Source organism: Hippoglossus stenolepis, chromosome 3 (genome assembly GCF_022539355.2).
Source record: "Hippoglossus stenolepis isolate QCI-W04-F060 chromosome 3, HSTE1.2, whole genome shotgun sequence".
Lineage (NCBI taxonomy): Eukaryota > Metazoa > Chordata > Actinopteri > Pleuronectiformes > Pleuronectidae > Hippoglossus > Hippoglossus stenolepis.
In genome coordinates, this window is record NC_061485.1 from 12,504,617 (window position 1) to 12,522,240 (window position 17,624).

At 40.3% G+C, this 17,624-nt stretch overlaps 1 protein-coding gene across 4 annotated transcripts in view; it reads left to right on the forward strand.

Annotated features, from left to right (window-relative positions):
• Positions 1-17,624, forward strand: part of kaznb (kazrin, periplakin interacting protein b) — a 108,952-nt gene that overhangs the window by 14,043 nt on the left and 77,285 nt on the right. For all 4 annotated transcript variants that reach the window (XR_004694839.2, XM_035149983.2, XM_035150028.2 and 1 more), the window contains exon 3: positions 6,207-6,364. Coding sequence is in view for 3 of the 4 variants with exons in the window: in XM_035149983.2 (XP_035005874.1) it covers positions 6,207-6,364 (158 nt within the window). In the remaining variant the exon portion in view is untranslated. The remainder of the gene's footprint in view (positions 1-6,206; positions 6,365-17,624) is intronic.

A 17,624-nucleotide genomic window follows, 5' to 3' on the forward strand; every position in this document is an offset into this window, starting at 1 on the left:
AGGGGGCAGTCTTTCACACATTACTTTATCAAAGTTGTCTTTATTCTGTGGAGAAGATTTGGAAGAGACGTAATCAACAATAACTCGATGGTGTGGTGTTAGGACAGATTTGGGTGTTTGCAGAGCAGTGAGGGTCAAATGAAATATGCTGTTGTGTTGCATTATGGGAAATATCAGCAGGTTATCTCAGCCTCTTAATACTCTAGTTATTACAATAGTCTCTTAGGTCTGTCTCTTATGGAAGTGAGAAACTAAATAATTGAAGCTGATATTTTAGACAGTTGTATACATTTTGAACAGAAATGATTTTATGAGTTTTGCTCTGGATGAACTCGACTGACCTCAATCCCATCCAGCACCTGTGGGATCCACTGAGATCATTCAGGTCTTATTGCTGAACGTCGGGGGCCAAACTCATGGAGGCTCTTGTTCCAGAGTGGGAGCAAATTCCTGCAGCCAGGTTCCACAGCCTACTGAAGTTCATTGTAGCAGCAGGTTCATTTTAAACACATCAATATTAGATTTACTGATTATCTGTTTTTGTTGTTATTTATAAGTGACTGCATTGTAATTAAGGTGCATATCACTTAGTTCCATGTAGTGGTTTAAAAATATCTCTCCTTAAATAGTCAGTGATGTTTCCCAGAGGTGTTTTACTTCAGATGTTTGATTTTGAAATGGCAAGTTTGATTGAATCCTTGACAGAACAGTTTTAGGATGAATGAGAAAATTATTATAAAAATGTTTGCAGAGGAAAGGTTTTACACTTCATATCTTAATATTTCACTGAGTGAAAAATTGGTGAGACTGAAGAGATAGAATGACGGTGTCAGTCGGTTTGTCCATCACTTTATTTCTGAATTGATCCACTATTAATGGATGGATTGCCAAGAATTTTGGTGCAAACATCAATGTTCCCTTCAGGAGTGTTGTCTTAGTGATTCATAAACATTCCATCTTGCACCATCATCAGGTCAAAAGTTTGATTTGACTAGTATTTTAATATGTGACAAAAAATACCTTCAGCGTGTTTTGTGTTCAGTGGTAAATAAAAAAAGTCAGCACATTAAAATAAGATTCTCACGTCCGTAAACACGGAAACTGCTGCACAGCAGCACAGCAGCATTGGCACTGACCGTACAGATGTTTGTGTTCAATGTGCAGCCTCACAAAGTTGTTGGCAAAGTTATTTCATTATGTTCCAGTTTAACTTTTAAATGACTAATTTGACTCTTCAATTGGAGACAAGTGACCAAGTCACTCAGCCAATTCAAGGACACTCTTGACAGACTTATTGATCCAATAACAAGCTTACACTAAGTTGATCAATATTTCTTTCACTCATACAGAAACTGATCACTGGCCTCCAGTTTATTTACAGGCAATAAAGCAGGATTCAAAGTATGCAGAGTTTTGTGATCTGATCAGATCAGATACCGTTTATTATCTAAACAAGCCACAACCTGCCAGTTGCATTGTAAGACATAAGAATGAAATACAGAGTGGAGGGGATCCTCCTGACAGACGCCTCAGCATCAGCCCGCCTGCACGATTCTGGGCAGCTTCTGCGATTTCTCGTTGCTTAAGTCACGAGGGAACACGGCAGCACAAAGAAATGTACGACTCACACGGTGTGTTTTCCAGTGAGGCCAATCTCCTAAACCCATTGTCACAATTATGCACTTCATGTTCACATTATATTACCGGCTTTGACCATAAAGGCAGACAAAGCTCTGCACACACAAGAGCCTCCATCTGCTCTGCATCAGCAATGACTGGACACCAGCCAGAGAGAGAGGAGGAGATGTTGAGGGAGCGTGACAGTGGAGTGTAATATCAATATGAAGCTGTCAATTATATGCGTGTGTGATGTTTGCAGTTCACCGGATGCTTTTAGCTAATTATTTTAGAATAAATGTTCTAATTCTCTCTACGTTTCAGAGACACTGTATCCTTATATATATCTTTTATATTCCTTTAGGTAAAACAGTGCAAGTGACCCTCCTGCAGATGCTGATGCAGAACAATGAGGCAAACAACAAAATTACAGGCTTGTGTTGACGCTGTCAGATACGCAGGGACTCAGTCATTCCTATGTGAAGCAAACTTTGCTAAGCTACAATTGATCTGTCCAAATCCCCGCGTTTGAACAAACTTGTAGTTAGCTTTACAGCGGCGTGTGTTTCCAAATCCTCAAATGAGCAGTCGCTAACTCTCGTTCTGAGATCAGGAGATTGTGTTATTCCCCCTCAAGTTGCAGGCTTTTGTCCCTCAGCGAGACTGTGTTGTGTATTTATCTGGCATTGGTGTAATTGAACTGTGGCCGAGCCTTTTCTCAGGGCCTGCCTCGGATTCTCACAGTTGCTTTCTCATTCGATCCCGAGCCTTTCGGGATCGGAATGTGAAGTTCTTGGAACTTCCTCAAATTGCCTCGGAAGAAGGTGATTGGCTGCAGTGATTATCAGATGTTAACTGTCACTCCCCAAAGTGAGTCATTTTGATATTTCTCTCATCATACTTCCCGGTTGGACAGTTTAATGAAGTCATTTGAATATTTTTTGCTGTATTCCACACGTGTTAGAAAAAACCCACAAACAAAGAACTCCCTTGATCATATTTTGTACGATTTCACAAATTAACAACAATCATATATAGAAATGGGAATAGATATTTTTTCCGAAGAGGTGTGAATGCTTTTTATGGAGGAGCATCTTTTTTTTTCTTTTTTCGGAGGACCGTGCAGGCTGACAAGACACCAACACGCCTCATTAGAGTTCATTGTTGATGTTGTTTTGCTCCTGTGGGTGGTTACAAAGATTGTAATGAGCTGTCCACATCTCAGCCACCAGAAGCACTGGGCCACCTGTGAGTGGGAGTGTGTTTCACAAAGGACTACAATGTTCCTCTGATTTAAATGATCGTTCATATTGTATCAGTAAGTGCGATGGGAGATCCTGCATAGCTGCAGTTTAGAAAAATGCCCCAGAATAAAGGATCTAACCCTAGAAGGCTGTGAGGAAGAGATGAAAGAGTCTAAATGAATGCATTGAATGCATTGTTTCTGTGAATAGACCAAACACACATCATCAACAACAAACATTTGTTTATGGATGAAAGTATGGATATAGGACTTTCACACAGTATCTTATCTGTGTCTGTAGCCCATAAAACGTTAATTCAAAAGTAAAAGGAAACTTAACATGTATGTCTATTTACAGGCACGATAACATGACAGGACATAATCACTTTACATTAAAATACTGTATTATTGTTTTATTTCTTAAATTTTGTTTGTGTGTGTTTGTAAATACGGACACCATTGATGTAAAGACAGTTTAAAAGGTACGGTGGCCCTGAAGTGCAAAACACAAAGACAGATCACTAAACATGTTTAACAGTGCATCTGTCCAATCAGCAACTAGCCTTGTTGACACCTTTTCCATTAGAAGTTAATGCTGCCATGATTTGCACTTCCATAAAAAGGTGCTAAATAAAAACAACATTTATTTCATTGGATGTCACACAAAAGAACCAAAATGAGCCTGGACTCTAGGCGTTTAACACAGGAAGCTATCTTGTCCTCATTGAGATTCCTGTCCCGGTGTCTTCTCTGTACGATCGTGTTCATGCTGTTGTTCCCTCGTCTGGTTTGCTCCCAGCAGAAGGACATTAATGTGTCAGGTGGCGGCGAAGACTTCAGATTCACACTTCAAGACCTAATCTGCTGTCAGATGTTGATCAGGGATGTCAGCAGGAATTTTAACAACTTCAGAACCTGTTGTAATTTCACGACTGAGAATCAATCGGTTACTACAAAAGGTTCAACGCCTTCAAATTCAACGTCGTGTCTGGTTTCCGTTACAAGTGTTTGACGCTTGTCGCCTTCGGCCAGGAGCTGTGGCAGTCTGATTATGATGCGATGCATTCAGAGCAGTCAAAGTAACGTTGCTCAGAAGAGCCACCTGTCTTCACCATCCAGCATCACAGAGTGTGACAGGATGCATTGAATAAAAATCGAAAGTGGAGGAGAGGGTGTGTCTGTGCTCTGCGTTTGACAGCATGTCATTTGCAGTAGCAGCAGCAGTAGCAGCGTGTCATTGCCCGACGTCTTGGCCCACCCCCAGGGGCACAGAGGTACACCTTGTAAACTCTGGATGTGAAATTAGAATCCAATCGTCAACCTCTGTTGTAAACATTTTACCCCCCGCCCCCCCCCACCCCTATCTACTGATTTGATATACGCCACGCTGGCTGCTGGGCTGCTGTCTGCTCGTAAACATGCCTCTTTTTGCCTCGCTGCGGCAGTTCAAGAGAAGGCAGGAATGCGTGCCCGTAAATCTTTGATCATTGTGCTGAAAAGCCGACCTTGGCTGGTCACACGTCGCTTCGCTCGCTCTGTCACTTTTGCCCAAATTGACCTCTTAGCCGGCCGCTGGTGAACATGAGAGAGAAAGTGCTGATTGACTTAGAGCCAGTGTCCTTACATCCTTTAAAATACTCTCTGTCTCTGGGGAATTATTCAATTTCAACATTAAACAGCAGTTCATATTTGTTGCTTCCTCCATCCCGAATGTGAGAATCTGCTTTAAAACAAAACGGGTTTTCAATCTGTTTGAGTTTGATTGTGTTTGTCAGACAAAACGAGAAACTTCATTATGTCACCTCCAGCTCTGAGAAACTTGGATATGACCTAAACACCTAAAACTGAATTTTCCCCTTTTATTTTCTCCTAAACAGCTTTTAAGTTGGAAAAATAAGTGTGTTGCTCAGTCTAACACCTAATAATAGTCTTTGATCTGCTTCTTAATTGATGATGAGAGACGTATTCAAACACAAGACAACTTTTTGAGGCAGCACCTCCATAATTTAGAACCTAGATTGTCCATCTAGCCCTCAGGTCGTCGTCTCTTTTATCCCGAGGGCTTTTGAAATGTTTAATGGCACCTCGGATGCTTTCCTTGCGAAACCTTGTACATTTGCACGTCTGCACTTTGGCACACTTGCACTTTCCATTTCCATTCCTAGTACTTTGCACATTTATACTTAGTGCAGCTACACTTTTAGTACTTGGCATGAACTTCCATTCCCTGTACCGGCTCAATGTTTTTACTCTTTTCCTTTTATTTCCTTTTTTTTTATGGTGTGTTGTTTGTCATAGCTGATGTTGTCTTGTTGGCTTTGACCCTGGCTGCAAATCCATTTTCTTCAAGACAACAAAGACAACCTTGTATCATTTTATATGTATTTCCCCAGTATTCAGACGTATTTTATCTTTGGATCTATTGTAGAAATTTGTAGTTTAATAGAAAAGATGAAAGTAAATATTTACATTGATACTTTTGTCATCATTCTATTTAGTCGAATATTCTAGCAATTTTTTTGTTTTGTCTTAATTTTAGCTCTTTTTTAAAATATCTTTATGCAAGTACTACTTCTCTCACATATTCATATTTCCCTGTTATCAGGACACTTCTGTAAAAGTGAGCGTTCTCTCTGTTTTCAAGTATTTAATGAATCAATCACTCCCAAGATAAAGGCGTTTGGATGATGTTTGGCTTCATTACTTCATTTGGATAATTAACAGCCCTCTTGATGGTTGCTGCTTGTTTATTATTATTATGTATATTTTCCTGTTGGATTGGCTGCTCTGACAAAACACATTTCTATGATTCTTTGTTGCTCTGAGTATATTTTGGGTCAGCATTGATCAGACCTTTCTACATTACCACCCACAGGCTCTGACCAAAGAGCTTAATGGAAACCTCTTAGCAAACTCTGAGACATTTCTGAACACCATATTGTGTTATTGTGTTGATATAGACTCTAACTGAAAAACAAAAACACAAATATTACTAGAACTCTCTGCGTGAAAAAATGGATTATATACTGTAATGTCATGAATGTGTCTTGGTAATGGATTTAGACTAATGATGCCCCTCTTGTCCAAAAGAGGGATTATTCTGAGGGCAGAGCAGTGAACGCAGTCCAGCTGTGGATAGAGGAAATGTCTCCCATTGCACAAGTCTGATCCAGAAAATCCCACATGGTGTGAGAGGAAACAAAACACCAACAACAAACCTGGGAGCTCCTCAGCCTTCATGAGGGGAATAGAAATGAAATGCCCACAGTCACCAACGCTTGTTTGTGCGTTTTCGTGTGCTTTGACTTTTCGCTGACCCACCTCTCTCTTGATTTCCTTTCTGCAGCGGTGCAGTCTCTGAACAGCCTGAACGACCAGATTGCTCAGTTCATGATGACCAGACCCTGCAGCCTGGCGGACGAGGATGTGGCCTTCATCCAGGGAGAGAGGGACACCCTGAGGAAGTCCATGACTCTGATGAGACACCTGCTCATGGATGCTCAGGTACAATCTCCACCCTCTCAGCAAGGTTGTTAAATGGATGCTAAATGCTTATCTCTAGAAAGAAATGACAAACACTGTTCATTATCTAGTCCCCATAGTTCCCTGGTCGGTCTGTCTTCTAGCTGTTGGGATATGGAGGCATACTACTGCCACCATGGTGTGTTTTTTGTATTTTTTTCATTATTGTTTAACTACATAGCAAATGATTATGATTTACATTCATCCCTTGTTATGTAATGTAACAACATTACTTTGCCTTTTTATACTACAATACATAAAATGAATTAAACCTAATTTTTAAAACACCATAACGATCTATTTTGTGTGTGTGTGTGTGTGTGTGTGTGTGTGTGTGTGTGTGTGTGTGTGTGTGTGTGTGTGTGTGTGTGTGTGTGTGTGTGTGTGTGTGTGTGTGTGTGTGTGTGTGTGTGTGTGTGTGTGTGTGTGTGTGATATATATAAAATGTTTAACCAACATTTCTTTACAACAAATAAATATTTTTTTTTTGTTTCTCCCCATAATTTCATACTGGTAGTGTGTAGAAATAGACATAATGACAGTTCAAATACCAATTTTATATTGTAGAGGGTGAGGGGGCCCATCAAGACCTCAGTGATTCTAGAATCCTGGCTGGGGCCCTGAATATATCAACAACATATTAGACTGAACCATGTTTGTCCTTGTGACATGAACACTGTATTTTGTAATTATCAACTAGTCTAGTCACTCTATTCATACTTTTGCATCAAACTAGAGCAACAACAAACAGTTGCTTCTTTTTTCCTTGTCAGTGTGACTTGTTTGGGACTGAAATTAAACCTTTGCCCTTCTGCCTACAGCAGAATTTAATTTATTTTATTACTTTATTTGATTTATGAAAATATGCCAGTTACTCTCAGAGGCTAATTTTCATCCGTAGTCCCCGGGCAGGCAATAGAAGCGCACACGTTAAGAATAAAAGCATTGAAAATGCAACGATAAAAGCAGTGAAAAGACATAAACAGGGCCTGCCTTTCATAAAAGTAAGAGCAACAGCTGTTAAAATACACAGAAGGAACAGTATATGACAACAACTAACAAACAGCAAGACAACACGATATTAGCATAAGGCCTGGTGAGATTGTCTTGGAGACATTAACAAGCAGAGCAGCTGCCAACCTGAGCACGAGAAAGACGTGTAAGACAACAGATAACATATTTACAAACCAGACTGTTAATACAACTGATGATTGAACTTGAAAGCATCTTTCTTTAAATTCTCAGGATTCTTCAAAGAGGCTCTTTTGCTTCTTTTGTATTATTTTGGCTGCAATTTCTTTAGATTTACTTCTCGAGCTTTATGAACTCGTTTGACCCTAAAGGGAAAATATGTGTATACAACCTTATCAAAGTAAAATCACTGCTCTCTGCTTTGCTTCAGAAAAGATGTTGATTCATTCTTATAGTGTTTTTTTCCTTTTATTTATATTCCCTCAACATTTAGTTGAATGTTGGGTCATCCATTAGCACCATTGCAGACCTGTATGATGGATAGAGACTCACCCCCGCCATTCTCCTGGAGATATTTTTTCCCATGCGGTGTCATTGATTAAAGGGAAGGGAATTCAGCATAAGGCCATTTCTTTCACCTCAGCTCCATGGTATGCAAGGTGGAGTGAAAGATTGTTAGCCTCCAGTCTGCTTTTTTTTGTTACATCAAGAATATAACATTGGGAGGTGATGGATGAGTTGGAACCTCAGCGTCGGATGGAGCGACGATTATCTCCCCAAGTAGTTGTACTTGGAAAAAAAAAAAAAAGTTTGCCGGCAGTTCATTGTTAAGTGATGCACTCAGACACCAGTCAGCATGACAGATTCCTCTGCCTGTTGGCCTTGTCGGTGTCATCCGCTGCACCTACAACCTTTACACATTCTCTATTTTTTCTCCTTCGAAGGAGTGTCAGCTGGGGGCTTGTTGCCATGAACTGTCAGAGGACAAAACCGATCACCGGGGGATGCTGACATGTGACTGACAGTTGCTAGAGCGATACGTTCGTTTTTCATCGAGGCTGCAACCGATTCCAAAAGAAACTCTTTGTATTCAAACTGGCAGCATTGCCCCAAATCCATATTAAGTGTACTCAAACCAGACAATACACATGCTTAATCTGTCTAATGTTTGAGTGTGCTGTCAAAGGACACTGTTATCCACAGTGCAACACACAAAGGAAATGAATGAGTTGCTCCCAACTGAAAAACATATTGTAGAAAGTTTGAAAGTCTAATCGTCATTGACATTTCAAAGTCACTGTTTGATTCCCGTCTGACATGTGACGATCTGGTTCATGTGTTGTATTATTTCCTGTTGATTTTAAAAATGGTGACTAAAGTCGGGCCTATACTGGATGTAGACATGGATTAGTGACAAGCTATGGCAGTCAGGCAGGGGTTGGATTTTGATGGTTTCATTTTGGATATGTTCCTCGTTTAGCAAAATACCCAGATCTGTTAAGCTAAGACGCAAACAAATCGTCAATATAAGCTTGTTTCTCTGCCCTCTGTGTTTATTAGACAAGAGCAGTAGGCGATTTGTTTGCTGACGAGGGGATGCCATCCCCCTTCAACTAAAATGTCTTAAAATCCATTCCTGTTGATAACCTGCCAATTCTGCCATCCCCTCTCAGCTATCCCCCCCATCGACTATGAAAGAGAGGGCTGCATGTGCCGGAAGAGAATTTGTATGTTCAGGTGGGCGTCCTATGGTTTGTTCTGCTTGGTAAATCATCCACAGCTAGTTTTTAAAAGTTGAAGCTGCCTGCTCCTGTGAGATTTGCATCGGAGGAGGTTAGTGTAGAAACGTCAGAGGCACACAGTAAATACCGGCCAGAGGGACATCATGAAGAACAGGAGGACAGCGCTCTTTGTCTCTGTCACAATTAGATTGAGCATCAGCAGCACGGGGAGAAAACCTGCGTCAGTGGCCATTAAAACATCCACAAAGATTTCACCGTATTCTGCAGGCGGGCAGGATTCAGTACTTTTGCTCATACAGCGACAAGCCAGTGATGGCATAACGTACACATGCCTCCCATTCAACAAAACTGCAACACAGACATTATCAAAAAAGGATGTGATGTCAGACACAGGAAAATGTTGCTGTCCTGCTTTTCGGGGGCATCAGATGAAATGACACGCATTGTTTCATATGTATGATTTGTTTCTGTCTTTGTTTCTTTGAGCTTTATTTATTTTTATATAAAGTTACTTGCAGATCATGAAGGCTAAACCTGATTACCCACAGAAAGAAGTTTTAAAGGCTTTGGGGATCAATTAGCACATTTTATACTTGACTCGTTCGATATACACCAACCCTGGTTTCTGCTTAATTCAACTCATCTGATCAGCTGGATTGAACTTCCAGGCTCTCTACCATCACACAGGCAACAATAGACAGATAAAATAATTGTGGCCATATCGTGCTTCAGATTTCTTTGTCCTTTGAGTCTCAGAGGTCAAAGTCAAGTGCGAGCTCATCCCACGTAGAAGAGCTCGGCTCATCCAGAGGGGTTTGATGGAAAGCAGAGTTTCTGCTGTCAAATGGAATATGAAATGAGTCCAGCCCACAATCACTCTTTTCTTTTCTGGTCTCTTGTTTCATAGTGCTTTTCTTTGGCTTTTCAGACGAGGAGACTTTTTCTGCTGAACTAGAAAAATAAAGAATTTTTTCTGCCTGTTAAATCCATATATTCACATATTTTGAAAATAATTTCTGAAAGCGAATGGTTTAGTTTGTCTGTGGAAGTCGGGGGAGAAGCACCATCACCACCACCCAATGACTTCAGCATTAAAATTTGAAGTCCACTGCAACAAAAAGGCAGAAAATTAATTTAGAGGGGATTTGAATAGTTTCTCTTTGAATGCGGTCCTGGACTTGATTGCCTCATTTGTCATTTGCACAGATGAATTATTTATGTTCCTGTTGCTGTGCTGGGGTGACTAATCAAATACTTTTCAGTGGGTGTGGAAGCTGTGAATTAATGTAGTGGAACGTTGCACTGCATTAGGTACTTTGGTCGAGGAGTCAGCAGGGCTACAATAGCGGCCTGATGATGTCGTGACAGAGGACACACCGCTCGCCATGAATCTTAAGAAATGCACAGAAAAAAAGTGTCAATTTAATTTAAAGTGTGAGTCTTTTCACCCCGAGAGAGTGGATCAGTTCAGGGGAAATACTCAGTAACCACACAGAGCAGCACCTCAGAGGCACATCAGAGATTTACCCCGTCTCATTAGACAATAACTGATTAGTCAGTTTTGAGCATGAAATTATTTAGATCGGACAACAGGAAGTATTTATCACCTCCCCTAAGGGGGTTATGTTGTCACCCCTGTCCCTTTGTTTGTTGGTTAGTGAGTTCGTTTTTCAGCAAGATTACGCAAAAACTACTGAATGGATTTCCACGATACTCGGTGGAAGGATGGAACAAAAGCCATAAAAGAACCATTACATTTTGGCCTGGATCTGAAGAATACGTTAAAAAAATTGATGAAAAAATTAGGCATATTCAGGTGGCCTGATTTTTTGGCTTTGATGACTTTTGGGGGACTGTTGGGCCTGCGCGGAAGTATGCACTACTCTGACTGCTACTACTGTGCAGTGTTGTGTTATTGACTTGATTCATGGGTAGAGTGTGGTATGGATGGTTAAAAACAAAAAGCCCTTAATAAATATGGGATAGTACAAATAAACCGACTTGTAACAACACTTATAGTTTGTTAGGACAAATAAATCATTGACATTATCAGACTATTTCCTTATTTCTTTAATATTTCTACGATAAGAACGAGACCATAATGAGAAGGATCTCTCAGCCTTGACGGCAGTATGTACTTTCTTTCTACTTTTAGTCAAGTGAAAACCTACCCTGTTTATTTATATAAACATGTTATCTTCTCTATAGAGTCCCTGATGTCCAAAGCTTAGCAGCCTTCGAGGAGAATTGAAACTGAAAAGTTTCGTATGAGCCAGAAATCAGATTTTGGCAGACCAGTAAGCTGCCAGTTCAGTCATTTCAATTACAACGTTGGCAGATCCACCTTAATTCATTATTGACTAGAGAAGAATTAAAGGAGCGATAGGAGCCGGAGCCCAAAGTAAAATAGATTGCGAGGCCAGATTAATGATGCAGGGATGTCCTGCAATTGTTAGTGAGAAAATGGATCTGCTCAAATCTGGTACATAATGAACTAATAAACTATTTGACACACAGAGAAAGGGATGAAGAGATATAGTCGAGGAAAAACAGGACAAAGGATCCAGAGCTTGCTGCAAAAGTGTAGCTCCATCCCTGACATTGATCCAGGATTTTCTGTTATTTCTATCCAGCCATTTTGAGTCTAACTGCCTGCAGGAAAAGTGGCTTATCTTTTATGAGATCCTCTTTATGTGAGGCCGCCTTTGTTCTGTAAGTATCTTTGGGTGTCTGAACATAAAGAAACTCTCTGTCGGAAGAAAACCGCAGCTTTCATCTCACGTCTCATTTCAAGATTGTGAGATGGTTTCCTCTGACCCTATTGTATGGAAATCAGTCCTCTCCCTAATCCATCGCATCTATTTCAGCGTCATGTCCTTTGTGTTACGCTGCGAGCTGAAGTGGGCCGGACTTCAAAGAGCCTAGCTTGCTCTTTTTTTTTTTTAACAATCGCCGTTTCTTCCGGTATTTGTCTTTCACCAGTTTCCACATTTCTACCCCCTCACAGAAACACCGGGGGAAAGAGGGAGATTAATGAGTGCACATAAAACTGTATTGGAGGAGACTGCAGAGACAATTTTAAAGCACATCTGTCACAGCTGATGATTAGGCAAACCTGAGTGCAGGGATAAAATGACAGCGTAGATTTATACTTCCTGATATGGCATGACGGATTAGATTGTTTTTCAAATGCCCCGAAGCAAACACATCCATTTTTTCGTATTGTTTGCCAACCCTGTCACACACACACACACACACACACACACACACACACACACACACACACACACACACACACACACACACACACACACACAAAGCAAAGCAAAGCCCGATTCAAATTGGATTTTAGTTGATGAAGATAAATCATTTGTTGTCGTTTTTAAATATGATATGATCTGGATAATCAAAAAATATATTACAAGTCATTTGTGATCTAACAGTTTAACTGTTATTTTACTGTTTCTTTAGCTAGTGATCTGGCACAATGAATCTGACTCATGAGAACATACACACACACACACACACACACACACACACACACACACACACACACACACACACACACACACACACACACACACACACACACACACACTCTGTTATCGCTCATCCAATCAAATGGATACTATTTTTGTCCATGAAGGCGCTATCGCTCAGTGGATCAAACTTTCACTGTGGATATTTTAAGACAACAATATGGCCTCCGTCAGATGAAATGATGCATGGCAGATTGTGCGACTGCAACATCCTTCATCCTCTCCAGAAGCCATCTGTTGATGCGCTTCAGGATGTTTAAATCTGGTGTGTTTGCGGTGTGTGCGCGTGTTTCTATGGAAACGCCAAGCCCTGTCAGAAAGCTGATCTGGATCACTCTGCGCATCTTTCCGCAGATCAAAGGTGTTCACCTCAATTTCAGAGAGAGTTCTGGTTGGTACGATGCCCCCCCCCCCTCTCCTTGTCGATCTCTTCTTGAGTGACAGATGGTGTTTGTACTCTTTGCAGCCCTTTTTTCGTGGGGTTGTTTGTGTCTGGCTGATGCGGCTAAGTGTCTGGGATTGCTTTGCCTATGCAGGAGCCTGAGAAGCCGTACCGCGGCGGTGGCGGCGGCGGCGGCTCTGCGTCCTCCTGTGACTTTCTCTGCCAACCACAGAAAGCTCTAAGCTACTGGAGAGATTTTCACAGCAGATATGCGAGGCCACCTTTAAGTTTTGACTCATTCAAAATAAAAATAAAAAGGGAACTCAGACATATCCTTACTTAGATGTGGTGCTTATTTCTTGAGGGTACACCATGGAGAGGCTGCTAGTTAACACAGGGTTGACATATAGACAATCAACTACTCACCTTCACACCTATGGGCAATTTTGGAGTCTCCAATTAACATAACCAACATGTATGGACTGATAACTACCTGATACCTCTTTTACTCCCAAATACACGCAGCTTTTTAACGCAGGTAAAAAGAGGTGATCGACTCATTTCCCATTGCCAGTTTGTTCTTTTCCCTGGTGCGTCACGTTCAACGTCACAAGCGCACCGACAACTCTCTCACTTTGCTGTCTTGCCAAATTAGCAAAATCACCCAAGTGTTACATTTCCATCAGTGCCGATTGGAGATGATAAAAACTTGTGTCTTCTGCAGATTCATTTCACCCAGGAGTGAATGCAGATGTATCCGTTCCCAATGCAGACAAAAAACAGATGTTAGTGAGGGTTAGTGGAGTTTTTGGACCAGTGGAAAGGGGCTTAAGAGGAGCTGGTACCAGGAGAAAACCCACATGGAAAGAACATGTGTTAATTCTAACCCAGAGTGGGTTGTTTTGCATCGAAGGCAACAGTGCTAACCAGTGCACTGTGCCACCCACAACCGATTCATTATTTCTATATTAAGAATGTTGAGCTCACTTCCTTGTGGCGCTGCTACTGGATTTGCCTCCACAGGACTGAAACTTGAATAATTCATGAAAAAACACCAGTCTGTGTGTACACGGCTGACATGAGTGGGGACATTGATGTTCCACAGAGCGACATTTGTATGCCTTTTGTTTCCCTTATCTCATCTTCTTCCAAATGTCAGCTCGGCCTCCTAATCACAGCTATTTGCTGATGTCCCCTTGCCTCGTTTACCTCAAGTTTTCTGGCAACAACTCTTCATCAGAAGCAGAATTTCTTGCAGGAGCGACGAAACTGTGGAATCAAAGATGGGATGGTTGTTATCAGAGCCACTGAGTTCCCTGTTGACCTCAGACGAGATTTAAATGCTCCACAGCTTGTGCGGTGGTGCAGGAAATATAAATGACTCTCCTCTCTATCTGATTCCCTGCCAGAAGCAATCGCTCTGAGGAGTCGGGGCCAGGCGTGCATCTGGCCCAGAGCTGCTTCACACCCCCCCCTCTCTCTCTTTTTTAAAACCAACACACACTTCAAAGTGTTTTGATTTGATTTGACCGCTGCACCTTCACTTTGACCACTGACTATTTTTGTGACAATTTGCAGTAAAGGAAGCGGACTTTGCTCAAGTTATTTCAGTTTTTAAGACTTTATTATGTAAGGTGCTCATGTTATTTTTCTTTCAGACATTACAGACATAACATGATTAATTTTTTCTGCTTGTAAAAATATTATACACTTTTGTTTTTAAATGTTTCAGTCTGTCTAAGCTCTTAATTCTATTTGAATGACTTTATAAAATTCAGATTTTATCTGCGTAGAAGATTTTCCAAATCTTCATTCATAGTCAGTTATCGTCTTTAGTACGTCCTTCAGAATTATTGACTTCAGTTTCAAAGAAACATAAAATCAAGAAGTTACAGTTCTAGTTTGCTCGTAGTGTTTATAGTTTGAGCATAAATTTATTTTAAGATATAATATAGTTGATATGAATAAGAGAGCGGGGGAATCGACTCTAATAGAGGTCGCATACAGCAGTGATACACAGTTAATAATTATATTAATATTAATATACTATAATTACTGTAACTAGAGTTGATTACAAATTTAACCTCAACAAAGAGTTTATATAAAAGGGTTAAATCATTTTCTCAAATTGAATTTTGCTGTATGTTATGGCCACGATCACAATAGAACACAATTACATCAATTCAACGTGTAAAACACCATCATGCACAGAAATGACACATGAAATCACATCATGAGTCTTAGATCTATTTCCCTCTGATAACAGTGATGTAAATCGTAGTGTTAATGCAACTCAAAATCTGTCCATGTAATCTGGAATAATACAATTAAACAGAGAGGCTCTGTGGCTTTGATCCACAGCGTAGGTCAGGCTCAGGAGATGCTCGGGGTCAGAGACCACCGGGCCTCAGCTCACTGGTGCTCAGGATCACTCTCTTTAACCCATTACTACACCCGAGGCCTGTCACAGTCATTTACTGTTATGTTGCCTTGTGAGGAAAACACCACCAGGTGGGGATGACACAAACACACCGAGTTAAGATTAAGTCTTAAATCCAACGAATCAGATTAGATTTTGTTGTGTTTTCTATGTTATGTCTTTAACTAATTCACTTTAAATTCTGGAAGCAGTTTTGTATTTTTCATTGATTTTTCAACATAGTTCTTGTTGATTTGTTGTGTTGAAGTGGGACATAAAGCAAAGCCCGATTCAAATTGGATTTTAGTTGATGAAGATAAATGATTTGTTGTCGTTTTTAAATATGATATGATCTGGATAATCAAAAAATATATTACAAGTCATTTGTGATCTAACAGTTTAACTGTTATTTTACTGTTTCTTTAGCTAGTGAACTGGCACAATGAATCTGACTCATGAGAACATACACACACACACACACACACACACACACACACACACACACACACACACCAATGGATGGATCATGAGACAACGGGCACAGACCTACAAACCAACCCACCTCTTCTAAACTGTAGCAAGACCCCTGATTCTTCCCATTCATGTTGTGAGATGACTCACAGTGAGAACAGTGAATGCTGTGTCTGGATTGCTTGTTTGGTAGAGTTTACAGTCCTGGCAGTGTTTTCTGTCACTGTGAAGAATAACAAAACATCCTCTAAATAAGACATTTGTCTTGAAATGTTATGGTAATGGGAGAACTGTGAAACAAGACAGACTGAGGCAGATCGCTGCAACAGAATTATGAAAATTGCATTTGATTCTATAGTATATTCTCACAAAATGTCGATTTTATTTAGAAGCAAACAAAATAATCACAATAATAATACATTTTTATTTATACAGAACCTTTCATGCTCAAAGTGCTTTGCCTTAAAATCAAAGACATGAAATAAGATAGATCAATAAAAACACGTTAGCAATAAGAAATGAATAAGAAATAATCCCCTTGATGGCAATTTTAACATGTTGTGTTAGTCTTTCATATTAAACAGGTTGAGAGAAGGTGAGCAATATATAATCTCCTTCAAAATAATGTATGTACAGATCAGTTTGCCTTAAAAACTTTATTTTCTTGTGGCAGAAAATGATTACTGTGTGCCATGAAGTGAACATGTGAGTGAGTGTTGTACATATTTAGGTTTCTTCTGTCACACAGTAAATGCAGTACTCCAGCAGTTAGCAGGTAAAGCCTACACATAATCTCCTGTGATTTCCTTTCGTTTAGAAACCCTACGGTGAAACCCTGAAGTACGAGTGCAGAATGTAAAGCTTCAATCTCTGCATATTCTCCTCGGGTCTCATATTTAGCTCATTTTAATGTGTTTACTTTTTGCTCTGGATGGACGTCGCTGTATATATCAGGCTTAGCTCAGTTTAATCCACATACTTCTCACTCATTTTACCATATTGCTCATATATTAACACTCATCTCTCCCGGGGGACACAGGAAAGGCAGCAGATAGATTCATTAAAAGACCACAAACATTCAAACAGAGAGTCTAATAGAGAAAGCAAATCAAAGGATAAATTCAGAGAATGAAATCCTCATTATGAAAATCTAATTTCAGTATGTTTCTACAAGCCTGTTATTAAAATAGAGGCAGTCTTTGCTGCGTACATCTTCTTGTGTAATGAATGATGTTCCTAATGCTCTATTTTGTTCTTTCCCAGTCTTGTTAATTTTCATAATTATGATTACGACTGCTGCCCTAAACTCTGAATCCTCTCACGCTCTCCTGCCGTTCTTCGTGTATAGATTTGTTAGCGTGGTGCTGGTTGCGCTGCTCCGCTCTGCCTCAATGCTCCACTTATTGCATTTTGACTGCTTCAGTGAGAACGTGTTTCCAGGGATCTTGGCTGAAAACCTATCCGCATGCATAATCATGCATCCGCTAATACCGCCGTCGCCAGATTACTGAATCGTACTTTTTTTTAATTTTTTTTTTTTTTTTTTTACAATTCCCCGGAGAGCCATTCTGCTCTGTCATGAATCTTGGTGTTTTATTTTTGGTGTGCAGATGGCATTTTAATGAACTCCACAGAAGATAATTTAATGTGATGCTCGTCCTCTTGTAACCCTGAAATAAAGTGCCAGACAGGTGCTTTTGAAAATAGTTATAATTGT